This window comes from Mytilus edulis, chromosome 13 (genome assembly GCF_963676685.1).
Source record: "Mytilus edulis chromosome 13, xbMytEdul2.2, whole genome shotgun sequence".
NCBI classification, from domain to species: domain Eukaryota; kingdom Metazoa; phylum Mollusca; class Bivalvia; order Mytilida; family Mytilidae; genus Mytilus; species Mytilus edulis.
The window spans coordinates 64,311,966-64,328,351 of record NC_092356.1 but is presented as its reverse complement, the minus strand read 5'-3'; the positions used below and the strand labels follow the sequence as shown (position 1 = coordinate 64,328,351).

Genomic DNA, 16,386 nt, shown 5'->3' with positions numbered 1-16,386 from the left:
CATATGGTACACAAATCATTCAAACCAATCAATTCGTGTTGGCCCCAGATGACTTTTTAAATGTATACATCATTGAAAAAGTTTCAAATTATCTCCCTTTGGTGGAAAAATGCCATTTTTTGGCTTTAAAATTGAAATATCTTTTTTAACTCATCGGTGACCTATATTTTTTAATTTAATTTCCATATAAGCTGTACTTAAACTAAATTATTGTAAAATTTGAGCGATTTCTGTAATAAATTTCTCTTTTTATTTCGATATTATCTTTATTTCTTCTATTACTTCAACAGAAAAAAAAACACCTTTACACAAACGTATGCTTCTTTCGAAGGCAGATTGTGAGCACAAATGAACGGTGACCCCACTTTTTTATTTTATTTTTCTATTAACTATAAGACAAAGTTCATTTATAGAAAAATATAGAGAAATCCTATATAAAGGATTTAGACCCGCGAACCCCCTTAATATTGATTTTATGTTTTACTACAATGTTTTTTTTTAAATCAGTTGTAAGATAACAGCAAGTATATTTAAGAATCAGGGTTATCGATAATGCTAAAATATCAGAGGTAAAGAACATTTTTAATTGCACAATTTATTTCGAATCACTTTCTACTGCTAAGCTTCAAAAGTAAGTGGGAGTACTGATTACTGTCACAATAAAAATTTATACTGATGCTATTCACATTCAAACTTTCACCTTAAATATTTTTGACCAATGATATTCCCATTATAATACAGCTTATAACTAGTAAACATAAAGCTGAATGTTATGATCCATGGTGATAACACTGATTTATTATTATGGCAATCAGGGGCAAATCCAGGAAAGAGAGGGCCTAATTGTCAAAAATGGTAAAACAAAATTATTTTGGACAATTTCAAGCAAAACATTATATTTGTTCCGATCAAGGAGAGACATATATCCAATCAACACCTCCCCCTCTCCCTGAATCGGCCATTTGCAATTAACAATATTTCTTACCTGACAGCTTTACAGTTCTTGTTACAATCACATCTATAACCAAAGTGACCGTCTGCTACACATTTCCCGCCAAATCTACAGTTGACATTTTCCTCACAAATCAATAAGACTTCTTCATCACCAGAGCCTCCATCTGAGTTTTTGTTTTTATGATAAAAATTATATTTACAACATCAAAACAACATCAACATGCCGGGTTCTATAATATATGGTATTTACAAACATGCAACCAGTGACCTTAAATTACAAATTCACATGCAAATGAAGTTTCAATAATTTGTTACTTCTCATTTATAGGGAAGGATAAGTGATATAAGTATGTTGTTGAAGCATCTAAATAGAAATAAATTAAAATCTTTACAAATTCGGTCTTTTAATAGCTTTTTTACATCAAATTGTATGTATTTTCCTTACTGTTGAGAGCCGAACAATGACTGGCCCTGTACAAGTAGATAGTTTCACTATCTTATTCTTTCTTGCTTTTATTTTTGATTTTCTTAATGTCAACCATAGCACATCTATTAGTTGTTGTTTTGGGAACACATACTAATACAGAGGCCCTTTCCTAAAATTCTCAAGAAGAGCCCTAAGCCTCATGCAGTAAAATATTACCTCCAGACGTAGAGCCCTCTCGCTCATCTTCACATGAGCCTAAATCTACAATCTGTAGATTGGTGTTCAGTCTGCAGGCTTCCTTCTTCATTGTACATTCATTTATATAGGTCTTGCCATTGTTTGCACAAACCATTCTGACCGTCTCTGGACATTGAATACTTGGGTCACATGTTTCTGAAATAATAAACAGTATATGAAAATTTGACATCACAAAACATGCATGTTCACGTTATAACATCCAATGACACTTTTCCCCAAAATGACCTCAGGTCAACCTGGGCAGTTAATTCATAAAATCAAAATTGGAAAGTTGTCTATAAATTGACTATACCTTCACATCTGCCATTATGTTGTATTGTTAGATCTACCCTCTGTCTACACCCGTCTTTCATCATCTCACATTTGTTTCTGTACGTCTTTCCATTACTGCCACAGATAGGATCACCGTAGAGTGGACAGCTCCTAGAACACACACAATGGTCATTTCTACAGATCTCTCCAAACTTACACCGCCTTCTTCTACACATTGCTACAAAATAATATTAAATATTAGTAGAGTGGACAGCTCCTAGGACACACACAGTGGTCATTTCTACAGATCTCTACAAATTTAGACCGCCGTCTTCTACACATTGCTACAAAATAACATCTTTTATCGCTATTTTGTGCATTTTTCCTTTGATCTTTTTTTGCGATAATTTTTATATCATGCTACTCGTTTGAGATGGAAAATTATCGCTAGAAACTAAGCAGGCACGTGGCGTTGCTAACGAAATTGACATGAAATTGACAACGTCGTCATAAGTAAAATAGCGATGAACAGATTATCATTGATCATCTCAACTCGATTGCCTTTCTTGCTTTCGCCGTCCCGGCTCAAGCGAGAAAATCAATCTTGTTGAGATGATCAACGATAATCTATAAATATTAGTGTCAAATGTGTGATTACATATTGCATCACTACAATATCAAATAACATAAAATATCATTATCAAATGTGTGATAACATATTGCAACGATACGTTATAAAATAAATAACATTGTTAGTTTCAAAGGCATATTGTTTCCCTAATTTATAATTAACTGTACTGTATCTATATAATTAAAAATGCTACACAGTTTGCTAATTTGATATTTCAGATTCAGTTGCACTAAATTATATGTGGCCTTGATATAGCCTTTATGTGCTGATGTGGTGTTAAAGCAAATCAATCAATCAGTGAATTGCACATAATTTCAACAAAATATACCTGTTTTATGCATAGTTCTATTAAAACTTATTTTGGGTCTAATTCTTCCTCTTATTATTTGGTAATTGATATTTAATATCACATGAATGATTAATTGTTGGCGTTTAAACTCCGTTTTCAGAACTGTTGGCTATAATATGGCAGAGGGTTTTAATCCGTAGAAGAAGTAGGAGTACCGACATAGCCTCAACTTGCAATCAATATCTGAATCAAACATTGCCACAGTCAAAACTAACAAGCTCAGTGTTATCAGAATCACTACAGATAAACTACTAAGATTTTCTCATTGTGTTGACCCATTGGTGGCCTTCAGCTGTCATCTTCTCTTTGGTTGGGTTGTTGTCCCTTTGAAATATTCCCCATTTCCATTGTCAATTTTAAGACCACTCAGCCACCGAGAACCCTATACATACCTGTGTATCAATGAATTTACAGAATACCTACCATTGTAAGGATCCTTCACACATTCTCCATCCGAAGCCACAGTTATAAATGTAGAGTTCATACAGGAAGTTTTCCGTAATTTACACTCATTGTCATAAGTCCTTCCATCGGATCCACAAACCTTGGCTACTGTATTCTGCAAAACACAATAAAATTTTATCAATGAATTGCTTAACCATTTAATTACTCCCTTATCTTGTGTGAATTTTCTTTTATGATATAAAAAAATTAAAGACAAAAATTTAAGTACATATTCAAGCATTCTAAGGTTTGGTATAAAACCTTGATTATTGAATACTTTTATATCAAAAATAAAAAATAAAAAATTCTCTATACACATTTATTGTTACCAGAGTGATCACAGAGAGAGTAATGTCTTTCCAAATATTTTACAAAATACATACTTTTCCTCTTTATTCTTGGGACAAACTCATACAACACATAACTAGATCAATCTTGAGAGGACTTACAAAATGCATGTTATAGCTATTTGATACTAACCTCTTCACATGTTGGACAGACACATTTAGCACTGTTACCAGAACGATAACAGAAGGAATAATGTTCACATGTTTCTTGTTTCCCACAGCCATCTGAAAAAGTTTATAAAATGTAGTCAATAAATTATTAGCTTGAGAATTCTTTTTTTTTAGTTTCATTAATCACAAAAACTAAAGAAAAATGATAGCAGAACAAAACACTTGTTATGTTACCTTATTTCTGTTGGTTCAAATGGAAATAAAGATTGCTTTTTATTGCCTTATCATCCCTTTCCTCCATAGTGAAGCCTTTTGACGCCACCCACTTTACTCCATAATGACGCCTTTTGACGCCTGTGTAGTACCTCAGTTGAAAGGCTTTGACTACAAAGTGTCTGGAGTAGACTACCGGTAAATAAAATTTGTGTCCAATATGAAAAGGAATATCATAAGAATATCTGACTCAAATTTATTTGATGAAATATTTGTTTTTCGCAATGCATTAATACTTGAAAACATATTATCAGAGTTTTATTGAAAAATCCTATGCGAATCAAGTATGCAAAAAAAAAAATTCAATGGAGGAAAGGGTTAATAAAACTAAAAAAAACTGTACAAGCATTCACCAATTCTTCTTATGTCTGGTAATTTCAGGCTTTATTTTTATGAAAGCTACTAGCAATTTGTTTAGAAACTACTAGCTAGAGCTGAACTTAAGACCACTTCTACCCTTCATTGCTATTGTGTGATTTTTTTCCTTTAAACTTTCTTTGGGATAACTTTTCATATTAATCCCTTATCAATAGTCTTTTAAACTGGAAGTTGTTTCCCTGTAACATCTCATCTCAGACCTGTCACCTTTTGGTGAATAGAAGCTGAGAAGTACCCTTTGTTTAAAAAAAAACCATTGATAATCTACAATTATGTGACGTACTACAAAGTCCATCATGTTCCTTGATGATATTAGTTTTCTGGAGACAGTTGTATTCCTGGAGCCTACAGAAATTCTTGTATGTCTTCCCATCACTACCACATACCTGTCAAAATAAGAAAGATATATCAAATAAATTCCTTCATACTGATATTAAAAATTCATATACATGTATACATCACTGCCATGGAACTTTCATTCATATTTTCTGTTAATTAAAGGATGGTGCGGCTGCACAAATTCATTTTGATATCAAATTACAACCAAATGTGGCATCTGACTGTCATGTTTGCTACCAAATTACAACCAAATGTGGCATCTGACTGTCATGTTTGCTACCAAATTACAACCAAATGTGGCATCTGACTGTCATGTTTGCTACCAAATTACAACCAAAGGGGGCATCTGACTGTCATGTTTGCTACCAAATTACAACCAAATGTGGCATCTGACTGTCATGTTTGCTACCAAATTACAACTAAATGTGGCATCTGACTGTCATGTTTGCTACCAAATTACAACCAAATGGGGCATCTGACTGTCATGTTTGCTACCAAATTACAACCAAATGTGGCATCTGACTCATGTTTGCTACCAAATTACAACCAAATGTGGCATCTGACTGTCATGTTTGCTACCAAATTACAACCAAATGGGGCATCTGACTGTCATGTTTGCTACCAAATTACAACCAAATGTGGCATCACTGCTTCACAATCACAGATTAGTTGTATAATAAAGTGAGCTAAAAAGGCCTTAAAGAAGGATTATGGCAAATTAAAATAGAAAATAAATGGAATGTTTCCTCATTGACACAGATGATGCCAAGCTACCCAAATCTATACTTGATCTGAGTTCTGTGGAAATAAGTAGTGTGTATAGGTATCATTATGTTTGGTTGGGACAACTTAAGTTACAGAACGGAAACTAAAAATTTTGCAATTTTTCTATTTATAAATGGGCATAACTAGATAATGATTAAAGTAACACCATCAAAATTTAAACTTGATCTGTATTTTGTGGTAATCAGCATTGTGTATAAGTTTCATAACATTCCATTAAGGCAGACTCAAATTAGAGAATGGAAACCAATTTTGGGAGGTAAGTAAGTACATATAGATTGACAAGGGTAAAACTTTGTGCCCCTTCTCTACTGCTGGGGCATTAAAAAAAAGATTTGATAATACTGACTGGTTCAAAATATCCATCCTGGCACTTGTGTGGACAGACACATGTTTCTACACCATTTTGTTTTACACATCTGGCACCGTGCCCACATCGTGTTTTACAGTGTTCTCCACCTGCAACAGAAGATACAAGTCTACATTATAATGTATTAGACTTGTAGACAGAACAGCTTATACAAATCCTTACACTGTTTTTACTGATGTACAAAATAGCATGATAAATTATCTTAACTTTACATACTGATATAACATTTCCTATAAGGAAACAACCATTTAACTTCAAGGGAGGGTCTAGGTTTTTTCCTAAAAAAAATATTTTTAAATTCCAAAATTGATAAAAAATAAATGTTCTTTTCAAGCAGAGAACAAACAAAATATTCTGAATCCAGATTTTCCTCAACATGTTTTGGTGTATGCTTATGAAATCATCATCAAAAATGCATCAGGTTTTGAAAATAATTTTTTGGCTGATTCGGTTCAAAGTTTATAAACGAGCATATATCTTAGTTCTAACAGAAATATATCCTTTACCACATGCTCCTAAGTGCTTTATATCCACCACAGTTTTATTCTGGCATGCTCTTCTCCGTAGTTCACACTCGTTGTCATAGGTCACATCGTCAGTACCACACACTTTATTGATGACCAGCTGACAGGATGGTGGACATTCACAATGACCTTTGCCCTCATGGTCTATCCTACAGACCTCCCCGTAGTCACATTTGATCAGTTTACAAGGATTGTCCTCTGTAAGGGAGGTAACTCACATTTAGTATTAAAATAATGGACAAACTATAGAAATATATTTACAAGTATAAATGCAGAAGTATCAAAATTTTAGTTTTTATTCAAAAACTTAAAATTTACAGTATAACTTTAGAAAAAAAACCTCTGTAAGTGAGTAACTCATATTTAGTATTTAAGTAATGGAGAAGTAAATGTAGAAGTAGTATACCAATCTTAGCATTTATTTGAAAACTTTTATAACTTTAGAAAAAAAAACTAAACTTTGAAAGTTTAACTAGAGATATATCTAAATACATTTAGCATTGTTACTTTGAATTAGTTATACTTTTACTCATAAGGCCTACTGTAATACGAAATTTAATTAATCAAACTTAAGTTAAATTGTAAGCATTTTTTTTTACATGTATATATCTCTTGTTGAAGAAATATTTATGTGTTAATATTTGTAGACCATTTATGTTTTTGAGATATTTCTCGGTTGAGATATTTCTGTTGTTGAGATATTGCTGTTGTCTGCTCTTTGGTTGGGGTGACTGTCTATCTGACATATTCCCCATTTCCTTTCTCAATTCTATTAAACAGCTGAACAAAATCTTTGTTGTGAGATATTTATGTGTTAACAGCTGAACAAGCAACATTGTAGGCAGATCATTTCTGTTCAACGCATTTACACTTTTTTATATTAAGAAAGATTTACAGGTTTACAATATATGGTATTGTTATTTGTCTTATATTCAATCAAATGATATGTTGACCTCAGAATTATTTTTTTGTTATTGGTGTTCTAAGATTGCTGTCTAATTGGTGTATACTAACTTCACTTTTAAGCATGTTAAAATCAACTGTTCTGGTATTTGCAAAAAGTTTTACGTCTTGTATATATACTATTGTTAAAATGAATATTTTATGAACCTGATAATCAGTGGTTTTCATTTGTGGTTCATAAATGTTTCTCGTTTCTCATTTTTTTATATAGATTAGACCCTTCATAACCCTGTTTGAATGGTTTAACACTAGTCATGTTGTTACAGTTAATAAAGATATTTATGTGGGTTCGGTATTAATGTATTTCCAAGTTGACGATAATATAGAGTCCTGTCCATCGCTGAAAAAAAAACATGTGGGAGTAAATAATACTCAGGCAAGAAAACAAACTCTTAAAATACTGAATTAAATAATAATCTTCAGTAGTATTAAATGTAAGCGACAGAGAGTGACCACAGTTTTTTTTTTCTCATTTATATTTATCCCTAATATGTCTCAATTCATTATTATTTTAAAACCTGAACCTCAAGATAAAAATAAAATTGGAGGCAAAAATGGTAAGGCGGACATCAGATGATTTTCTAAACCCTTTAAAATGATAACATAACTCAATAAGAAGACAATGAGGTTAACATGGGAAAGATTTGAGAGGGGCTTATTGCAAAACTAATAATATCACAAAATCTTCCTGAATATAATTTTTTTTTAAATAATTATTAAAGCAGAATCAAAAGCAGGAAAATTTGTCAAAACAAATTTTTAAGAATAAGTTTGGCCCTTCAAATCGGTAAATGTAATCTCTGATGAAATCAGCCACTTTACAATATTATCCATTCACTCCTGAAATGATGATAAATTTAATACATCTTCAACAACTATAATTATACATTAAATGTTCTAAGCTATGATTAAAACAGATACACGTTCATGCAACCAAACACATTCTGTCTGTCTTTGTATCGATCTCAGACAGATCACATAGAAATCAACATGTTAAATGAATAATTAAAGAAAGATCAGATTTAAAGTCAGTGTAATGATCTTTGATGTGGCCATCTGTGAAGCTTTCTCATGTATGATGCATAACAGTATGAACTATCTTAACAATTATCCATTAAATGTATAGAAAATACAAAATAAGTCTTGAATCTTAATTCCCTGAAATTAAAAAATATCATTTAAAGTATTGTATTAAGGTTTTAAATGGTCATTCATATTATGATGTAATTTTAATGTTGCCAAGCAATATGTAAGTAATACCAACCCTTCCCATTACAAAATTAAAATAAACAAAAAATGTGTTCATAGTGTAACACGATGATGCCCAACTTAACTATTATATTCTATGTTCAGTGGACAGTGACATTGAGGTCAAAACTCTAATTTGGCATTAAAATCTTAATGATCATACCATAGGGAACATGTGTACTGTCAGAGTTTCAAGTTGGTTGACCTTCAACTTCATAAAACTACCTTGACAAAAAATTAAACCTCAAATCTGCTGCCAATTGCTTTTTTTTCTTCTTGTTATTAAAACAGTATAACTATGTTATTTTTTACTTGCAATGATGATCAAAAATAAATTTCAATAAAAAAAGGGCTAATACTATGGTATCATTATGCCAAGTTCTATTGGTATGTAAAGAATAAATGGAAACTAGTTAGCTCTATAATTCAAGCACTGTACAATGTGAGGAAAGCCTAAATTGTCTATAAATGAATTTCTGTGCAATGTTCTAGGATGTTATAAGCAAATCAAAACAGTGTTATTAACAACAAGTATTGTGTGCTAAAATAATCTTTTAAATTTAAACAAAATTAAGGTTAGAGTGATACAGCTAATTTGCCATGACTGCTCATGTTTTCTTGTGTAAAGCCATGTAGACCACTTAAGGAAAGTGCTTTATAACTCTTTAAGTGTGTATTTCTCTTCTTTAATAAAGTTTATAACATTATAGTATCAAACATTCATGTAGAAAAGCAACACAACAAAAATATAACATTTTGTGACCCAAAGGAAATACTGGATTTTTATCAGAATTTTGATGATGATGATTGAAAAAAATTCTGAAACTAACCTAACTGAATGAAATTTCCCCCCAGATGATGACTTTTAGAAGGGGTTCAAAACTAAAAAGCCATTTACACTCTTTATATTTACACTAATCATGCTCTTAAATATTTCTTCTATATGTCATTAATGGTAACTGCAATGTTTTTTTGTTCTCAATAGGATGAATAGACTCATTATGTGGCCTTTTATGCTTATTGTTGAAGGCCATACAATGACCTTTTGTTCTTAATTTGTGTCATTTTTGTCTCTAATGTGGAGAGTTGCCTCATTGGCAATTATACCACATTTTTTGTTTATATTCATTACACTCGGGGCCACAATTAAAAATATTTTGGTTTGCCCAAACCCTACCCAAAGGTTGAGACAGTGGGTAAGTAGGTAGGCATTTTCTTTTTTTTTCAAAAAGAGAAATTGAAGTATCGGGTGTTTATTAGTCTTCATGCCTATCTGATTAAAAAAAAACTTCTTCATATCAAAACAATAAAAGAATTTGAGTAGGCAGCTTTTTTCTGGGTAGGTAGCGTTTGGGCAAACAAACCTATTCTTTTTTATGGCCCCATGTATGTTTACCAGTATCTTTTGCGGATTCATTTATTTTAGTATTTCAATTTAAAGTGGATTTCGTGATTTGAGGTGAACCACAAATTTAAATGTTAAACAAAACAAATTTTCTAAAGGAATGTATGCAGACTTTGCAAAAAACTATAAAATTAATATCAACGAATATGCTAGTTTTCCTAAAACCACAAAATTGGTACCCACAAAAATAAATGAATCCACAGTACTCATTACAAATACACCTCACAATCATCAATTTGCATAAAATGTTATGTCTCATATCAAACTGTTGTTTGTCAGACAGATTTCCTTTTTTAAATATTTTTGGGAAATATAAATCTTAGTCAACGTGTATATCTGCACATACAATCTTAAATTTGACCTTCAATTCTCTAAAGTAAAACTATTCTGAGCTCATCCTGTCATCACAAACATTTTCTGAGCTCATCCTGTCATCACAAACATTAACAGTCTAAACTGGTGATATTTTATTTAAAATTGAAATATAGAATCTGATATTTGAAGAGTTTACAGTATTAAATGACTAGAAAATAACTATAATTTCTTCTAACAAAAAAGAATGCAAATAAAATTTGGGTTAAGTTTATATTATACTTTACCCTTACAATGGATGATTTCACTAAGGCACCAATATTTAAGTATACTATAACTGACTGACAACACTAATATTAAGATAATGTGTATAGGGTATATTGGTGTTTGGTTTAACTGTGAAATCTTATACAATTTTTCTTAACTAAAATCTTCAAGGCTAAAATTTAACTAAATTCAATAAATATAAATATCAAATCAATTTCAATATGGGCTGTATATTATACTACAAATCAATATAGTATATCATTTCACTCAATATCAAAATACCCTAAAACTATCTTTATCATTGAACATTCCTATGCCTAAAAATAAATCTTTCTTCCTAAAAATTTTTAAAATGTCTGCCATCTTTTGCTTTTACCAATTACAAAAAAGATTAATACATTATTCAATCAAAAATGCAAGATAAAGATAACATTACAAAAAAAACATTTAAAAGACAGAAAACAGAGTCCAAAAGGCTGACAATTTATCTTATAATGACTATTCCAATCAGACAAGAAAACAAAACAATTAAAAGAAACAAACTTGCTCATAACAACTCTTGGTTTATCTTGAATGAATTATAGATTCAAGGTAAAAAATAAAATTATTTCAGGATAAAAACCTTAAATTTGATTTAAAATGGTCAATATGACAATTACAGAAACAATAAAATAGTTACTAAATGTTGGGAAGATTTACATATTTGTGTTCAATGTGTACATTTCCATAAGGTCAAGTAGAAATTTTGAGTCTAGGAAGAACCTGAATTGCTAACCTGATAAATTTACCTCTTTTTAAAATTTCTCAAAGAGTAGACAACTTCTTATAATGAGGGTGTTTTTTTTCTTATAAATCACAAACACTTAACTTTCTTCTTTCAGATGCAAAGATTTTTTAAGTAGAAAACAGAATCAAAGATTGCCTCAGGAGGCCATGTTTACCAACCTAAAAAGATTTTTTTTCAGACCTGGCATGTTTTATTTCTGAAAAATATTAAATATAGAATGAACCACAACTGCAAGATAGAAAGAGCAGGAAGATTAGAAACAGTTAAAGTTGTTAGTGAAGTTAGAAGTGTCATGTCAAAGTGAAATGTTGTGTGGAGAAGAAACATAACAAGTGAAAAAGTAGATGTTTTAAGAAAAAGGGAGATAACCTGTATAAGATTTAAGTGAAAGGGAGATAACTTGTATATTTAAGTGAAAGGGAGATAACTCGTATAAGATTTAAGTGAAAGGGAGATAACTTATATAAGATTTTGGTGAAAGGGAGATAACTTGTATAATATTTAAGTGAAAGCGAGATAGCTTGTGGGTGCTATAAACAGTTTCGTATAAAAAACTAGGGGTTATTCCCCAACTAAAAATAACCATGGAGGGAAACAACCCCTGTTTATTTACTCAATTGGTGAAAAAGTATCATGTTTTTTGTATTTGATTGTAAAAATTAGTTAATTAGCTTTGAATTAAAACAGGTTGAATGATTGAAATAATTTTAAAAATTATATTAACTTTACATGTTTTGAGGGGAGACAACACTGTAAACAACCTGTTTTTTTGGCAGTGAAAATTGAAAACTTATTTGCAGCCACTGTAGCTCTTTTTGGAGCAGGAAACTGTACCCTGAAACAAGATTTTTTTGAAAGGCCAGGTAAAAACCTACAAATTTCATACAGTTTTTGATTATGTAAAAGGTTCATGGATCATGTCTTCATGGGTGTGCACATGACCAGGTTTCAAGTTTTTTATGTTCAAATTAGACCTTTTTTCCCCCATGTTCATTTGATGGGATATTTTTAATATATTAAAAGTACACATTTTTTTTTATTTCATTATAAACTAGAGAACATTCTGATTCCAGTGATATCTAGTTTTATACAAGTATCTTTATTAATCAGTCCACCACTAAGGGTCACTTATGCATGGTCCCTCAAAATGTGACGTCATAGAAAAAAACTGTTGATTGCACCCTGTATAAGATTTTGGTGAAAGGAAGATATGTATAAGATTTCAGTGAAAGGGAGATAACTTGTATAAGAAATAAGTGAAGGGGAGATAACTTGTATAAGATTTAAGTGAAAGGGAGATATCTTGTATAAGATTTTGGTGAAAGGGAGATAACTTTTTCAAGATTTTGGTGAAAGGGAGATATCTTGTATAAGATTTAACAGAAATAGTTATCAAAAGTACCAGGATTATAATTGTATACGCCAGACGCGGTTTGTCTACATAGACTCATCAGTGACGCTCAGATCAAAATAGTTCAAAAAGCCAAATAAATACAAAGTTGAAGAGCATTGAGGACCCAAAATTCCAAAAAGATGTGCCAAATACGGCTAAGGTAATCTACTCCTGGGGTAAGAAAATCCTTAGTTTTTTGAAAAATTCAAAGTTTTGTAAACAGAAAATTTATAAAAATGACCATATAATTGATATTCATGTCAACACCGAAGTGCTGACTACTGGGCTGGTGATACCCTCGGGGACGAAACGTCCATCAGCAGTGGCTTCGACCCAGTGGTGTAAATAGTTTTCAAAAGTACCAGGATTATAATTTTATACGCCAGACGCGCGTTTCGTCTACATAAGATTCATCAGTGACGCTCAGATCAAAATAGTTCAAAAAGCCAAATAAATACAAAGTTGAAGAGCATTGAGGACCCAAAATTCCAAAATGTTGTGCCCAATACGGCTAAGGTAATCTACTCCTGGGGTAAGAAAATCCTTAGTTTTTCGAAAAATTCAAAGTTTTGTAAACAGAAAATTTATAAAAATGACCATATAATTGATATTCGTGTCAACACCGAAGTGCTGACTACTGGGCTGGTGATACCCTCGGGCCGAAACGTAAAGGGAGATAACTTTTATAAGAATTAAGAGAAAGGGAGATAACTTGTATAAGATTTAAGTGAAAGGGAGATAACTTGTTTAAAATTTAAGTGAAAGAAAGATAAATTGAATAAGATTAAAGTGAAAGAAAGATAACTTGTATAAGATTTAAGAAAAAGGGAGATAACTTTTATAAGATTTAAGTGAAAGGGAGATGACTTGTATAAGATTTTGGTGAAAGGGAGATAACTTGTATAAGATTTAAGAGAAAGGGAGAAAACTTTTATAAGATTTAAGTGAAAGGGAGATAACTTGTATAAGATTTAAGTGAAAGGGAGATATCTTGTATAAGATTTTGGTGAAAGGGAGATATCTTGTATAAGATTTAACAGAAAGGGAGATAACTTTTATAAGATTTAAGAGAAAGGGAGATAACTTGTATAATATTTAAGTGAAAGGGAGATAACTTGTATAAGATTTAAGAGAAATGGAAAAAACTTTTATAAAATTTAAGTGAAAGGAAGATAACTTGAATAATATTGAAGTGAAAGGGAGATAACTTGTATAAGATTTAAGAGAAAGGGAGATAACTTTTATAAGATTTAAGTGAAAGGGAGATAACTTGTATAAGATTTAAGTGAAAGGGAGATATCTTGTATAAGATTTTGGTGAAAGGGAGATATCTTGTATAAGATTTAACAGAAAGGGAGATAACTTTTATAAGATTTAAGAGAAAGGGAGATAACTTGTATAATATTTAAGTGAAAGGGAGATAACTTGTATAAGATTTAAGAGAAATGGAAAAAACTTTTATAAAATTTAAGTGAAAGGAAGATAACTTGAATAATATTGAAGTGAAAGGGAGATAACTTGTATAAGATTTAAGAGAAAGGGAGATAACTTTTATAAGATTTAAGTGAAAGGGAGATAACTCGTAATAGAATTCAGTGAAAGGGTGATATGTATAAGATTTAAGGAAGATATGTATAAGATTTCAGTGAAAGGGAGATAACTTGAATAAGATTTTAGTGAAAGGGAGATAACTTGTATAAGATTTTAGTGAAAGGGAGATAACTTGTATAAGATTTAAGAGAAAGGGAGATAACTTGTATAAGATTTTAGAAAAAGGGAGAAAACTTTTATTAGAAATTAGAAGATTGGAGATTACTTGTATAAGATGCCACAGTAAACAGATTGTTTTACAACATTATATCTTTACCATAGAAATCATCTTGGGTATTTTCTTCTCCTGTTAAATTAACATACTATCTTTCAACAACATTTAATATGAAAATCAGTCCATTCTTGAGAAAACATCTGGCATGCAATGCAGTTTTTCTCCATATAAAATCATATCTTAAAAACATTCACAATGTATATAAGGAATTTTAAATGACCTTGACTGGCTTTACAGCCCTTGCACAATCAGTAATAATTCACAATGTTAGATTATATTTATGTATGACTAGTAAGTGATGAAAAGGCTAATATTGTGTGTCTTTTGTTTTTTTTACCTATATCATTCTACCCTTTTAAAATTGTTAAATCTGTTAAAAATAAATTAAATTCCATGAATATTAAAATTGGTCAATGTCTTTAAATTTGTTTTAAAATGTAGAAAATGTTACATATGAAGTATAGAACTGGTTTAATCAATTGCTTTTGTCTCTTACTCTAGAAATTACCACTGTTATTTTTTTTATCTTGCTAATACAAATTTTGAATAAAACTAAAATCAACAATTAAGTCTACATTTAATAGCAAAATATTGTGTCTGACAGACTTAACTTGATGAAACATAAAAACCAAAAGGACTACAAATGTATTCCTCTTTTCATGGTTCTAAAGTTTTGTTAAAAGATATAAATATAGGTACAAATTTAATGTTCATGGAATTAAATATCAACCAATAATTTACAAGCAGAAGTAAATAAAACCTTACCATCTAAAATAGATTTGGTAAATAAATCTGGAAATTTAAGATGATATATTATAGAATATGTAAGAGAAATCTTAGAGGCTAAGCTTACGTATATTGTATGTTTGCTCCTTATTCATTTTTTCTCTCATTTTTTTTCTTTCTTTTTTTTAAGTTAAATAAATTTCCTGGCATTTTTATTTCAGTGCTTATAATTGTGTGATTCATTATGTGATTCGTATCAAATATTTTAAAGGATATTTGCCACTGAACTTGAGAACAATGATATTTTCCCATAAAATTATTTTGGTATCATATATAGTTGCATCTGTCTAGTAAAATAAATAATTTAATACGAGACATGTCAGAAGCAAACAAACATTTAAAGACTTGTAGAAAAGCCGTAATATGGTAATACTGAAGATGAATAACAAAAGTCATGCAAGAAATGCAGATTTATCATAAGCCTAGATATAAAATCATATAGTTATATAAGACAATGTTTCCTATTTTTTATTGAAGAAATTACAACAACTTAAGAGAATTTCACTAACATTTAAACATCGCATACAACCAGCACAAGCAGTTTTTAGCACGAAAAGAGACACCATTGAAAAGATTTTAGAAGCCATTGCAAGATCTTATCAGCCAACGGACGTTATCTATTTGACACATTAATAAAAGTTAATTTGATTGTTTAAAGTATGTGTAATGAATTCATGGTATACCTTTACATCTGCCAGGGTGTAAAACTTTTAGGTCTGTCTGACTACGACACGCCTCTCTCTCTAACCAACACTGGTTACTGTAGGTATGGCCATTTGACCCACAAACCATATTGACCTCGTCTGGACATACAGTATTACATCTACAGGTGGGTTGTCTTTTGGCATCCAGCATACATGCTTGAGGATAGGGGCAGGAAAATCCAGCACATGGGTCTAGAATTAATGAAAAATAATATCAAAACCAAATAACCTAACATCATGCATACATATATCAAAC

General features: G+C 30.8%; 1 protein-coding gene across 2 annotated transcripts in view; it reads right to left on the bottom strand.

Annotated features, from left to right (window-relative positions):
• The window catches only part of LOC139499924 (agrin-like), a 50,132-nt gene that overhangs the window by 29,244 nt on the left and 4,502 nt on the right, over positions 1-16,386 (bottom strand). Inside the window, exons 2-11 of one of the 2 annotated variants that reach the window (XM_071288564.1) lie at positions 16,110-16,322; positions 15,406-15,432; positions 6,423-6,638; positions 5,896-6,005; positions 4,708-4,810; positions 3,796-3,887; positions 3,295-3,430; positions 1,932-2,129; positions 1,598-1,774; positions 986-1,118 (exon numbers count right to left, since the gene is read on the bottom strand). In XM_071288564.1, the coding sequence (XP_071144665.1) occupies positions 986-1,118; positions 1,598-1,774; positions 1,932-2,129; positions 3,295-3,430; positions 3,796-3,887; positions 4,708-4,810; positions 5,896-6,005; positions 6,423-6,638; positions 15,406-15,432; positions 16,110-16,322 (1,405 nt within the window). The remainder of the gene's footprint in view (positions 1-985; positions 1,119-1,597; positions 1,775-1,931; positions 2,130-3,294; positions 3,431-3,795; positions 3,888-4,707; positions 4,811-5,895; positions 6,006-6,422; positions 6,639-15,405; positions 15,433-16,109; positions 16,323-16,386) is intronic. The other variant, XM_071288565.1, reaches the window with a different exon arrangement.